The sequence below is a fragment of the Gavialis gangeticus genome, unplaced genomic scaffold (assembly GCF_001723915.1).
Source record: "Gavialis gangeticus isolate Ggan-Ray unplaced genomic scaffold, GavGan_comp1, whole genome shotgun sequence".
NCBI classification, from domain to species: Eukaryota; Metazoa; Chordata; order Crocodylia; family Gavialidae; genus Gavialis; species Gavialis gangeticus.
This window is the reverse complement of record NW_017728959.1, coordinates 2,276,563-2,279,049: the sequence shown is the minus strand read 5'-3', so window position 1 is coordinate 2,279,049 and position 2,487 is coordinate 2,276,563. Positions and strand designations below refer to the sequence as shown.

General features: G+C 57.8%; 1 protein-coding gene across 1 annotated transcript; it reads right to left on the bottom strand.

The window, feature by feature from the left end:
* Positions 1–218: 218 nt before the first annotated feature.
* FZD9 (frizzled class receptor 9) lies at positions 219–2,481 on the bottom strand. The gene has a single exon (XM_019509790.1). It carries the CDS (start codon positions 2,365–2,367, stop codon positions 748–750), a length of 1,620 nt encoding a protein of 539 aa, XP_019365335.1. The 5' UTR covers positions 2,368–2,481; the 3' UTR covers positions 219–747.
* Between the last annotated feature and the right edge of the window lie 6 nt (positions 2,482–2,487).

Sequence of the window (2,487 nt, the reverse complement as noted above, 5' to 3'; positions counted from 1 at the left end):
CATGCCATTCCTTCAGAGTGGGTGGCCAGGGTGCCAAACACCCCAGTGTTCCCAACCTGCCAATGCCCGTCCTTAACCCCATTCAGAGCTCAGCTGGTGCAGACCCCTCGCCTGTCTAACCCCTCTCCCATCCCAGCTCTGGCTGGGCTGAAGAGTACAAATGTCCCCTCTGCAGCTGCTTTAACCCCTCCACTTCCTCCAAACAGTGCCAGGCTCAGTTGAAATAGCACATCCAGGGTTTATTGTTTTTTCCATTCCTTGCAGCTAATGATTAAAAAATTTTTTTTTCTAAAATAAATTACAGAATTAAATAAACATGAACTGGATTATTTCCCTCCTGCCCCTCAAAGAAAGCATGAAAACAGTCACTGAATTTGCCAACAGCAATGAGACCATCTCAAGGAAAAGCAGCTACTTGTTCAGTTTGAGCAGGTATCAGCCCTTGGGCCTTGACTCACTGCCTGGAAGTTCCCTTCAGGTCCCACAGACCTCGTATCCCACAAACCAGCTTGCACTCACCCCCTTGCAGTTCACTCTCAGCTCCTCTCGCCCTCCTTTCCCCCCTGGCTCTTCCATTCACCTCTTGTGTGAATAGCCTGTTGCCGAGTTAACCCTGTCCTGCAGCTGAGAGGCTCCTGACCAAAACAGCTGGGCATGCACTCAGCAGTCCCAGGAGGCCCACTCCATTCCCTCCTAGTCCCTTACTCGTGACAGACTCCCTGCGGCTTGCCAGAGAGAGACCCTGTGCTAGACATGCGTTGGATTGTCCAGGTAAGGATCTGTCTTGGTCATGTGTAGCATGACTGTTGGGGCTTTGTAATGGCAGTGTGCCCCCGTGCAAGTGACCCCGCTGCATGGCTTCCCCCTAGTCCTCATCCCCAGTTTTCTGTTGCACAGGCTCTGCCAGGTCTGCAGAGTCTTGGAGCTCCACACCCAGACGCCACTGGTGATCCCCACCACCAGCGACATAAAAATCTTTAGCATAAAGACTGCCACGGTGGGCACAGAGGCTTCCAAGGAGCAGTCGGCATTCCTCCTGCCGGGAAAGGCCAGGCAGCCGTGCTCCAGGGCCCTGAGGTTCCAGTAATCCATGTTCAGCCGCTCGTAGAAGTAGCAGACAATGACACAAGTGGCTGGGACGGTGTAGAGGATGGAGAAGACCCCAATCTTTACCATCAGTTTCTCCAGTTTCTCGGTGTTGGTGCCTCCCGTCTTCATGATCTTCCGGATATGGAAGAGGGCAACAAAGCCTGTGAGGATGAAGGAGGTCCCGATCACCAAGTAGCAGGAGAGTGGGATTAGAACAAACCCTGTCAAGGCATTGACATCCATGCTTCCGACATAGCACAGACCCGTGAGCTCGTCGCCTGCCACCTTCCTCATGGTAAGGATGATGATAGTTTTCATGGCCGGGATGCCCCAGGCGGCCATGTGGAAGTAGCTGCTGTGGGCTTCAATGGCCTCGTGGCCCCATTTCTTCCCCGCCGCAAGGAACCAGGTCAAGGTCAGAATGACCCACCAGAGAGAGCTGGCCATGCCGAAGTAGTAGAGAATAAGGAAGACGATGGTGCACCCCGTGCTCTCCAGCCCCTCCTGTATGACGTACAGCTCCCCATTCTCCCGGTCACAGGCAATGTTCTCGGCGCCAGCCACAGAGCGGATGATGAAGGCCACCGAGTACACATTGTAGCACATGGAAAGGAAGATGATGGGTCTCTCGGGGTACTGGAACCGGCGCGGGTCCAGCAGGAAGGTGAGCACTGTGAAAGCCGTGGAGACAAAACACAGCGTGGACCACACTGCCATCCATATGAAGGCAAAGTCCTTGTCCTCCCGGGACCAGTAGACGTCGACTCCGGGGGAGCATTTTGGGGCACAGGACAGACTTTTCTCCACGTACTGGAACTTCTCGGGGTTATCGCACGACCCCAGGCCGTTGGGCCCCCGGCCCTCCCCTGCCCCCGACGGCCGGGGCCGTGGCGCCACCGGGAGCATGCCCTGCCCTTTGTGGGGCTCCCCAGCCGTCGCGTTCTCCGGCGCCTCCATGCACAGGGCGTTGGGGTCGTTCTTGGTGGGCAGCTTGCTGCAGTCCAGGGACTCTGGCCAGCCGAAGTTGAACTGCTCCATGATGGGCGCGCACTTGTGCCGGGCTTGCTCGCACATGGGCTTGCAGGCCGGGATGCTGGTGCTCACCTGGTCCGTGCACATGGGGGCGTAGAGGGAGCAGAGGAAGAAGCGCAGGTGGACGTGGCAGCCGTACTCCACCAGCGGCGCGAACTCGTGCAGCTTGATGGCCGCCTCGCGCTGGTCCTCGTGCCCCATGTAGTTGGGCATGCGGGTGAGGTTGTAGCCGATGGCCTGGCACATGGGGATCTGGATGGGCTGGCACTTGGCCTCGCGGCCCCGCTCCACGTCGTAGGCGCCGATCTCCAGCGAGGAGCCGGCCACCACCAGCTGCCACAGCACGGACACGGCCGCCCGCAGCGC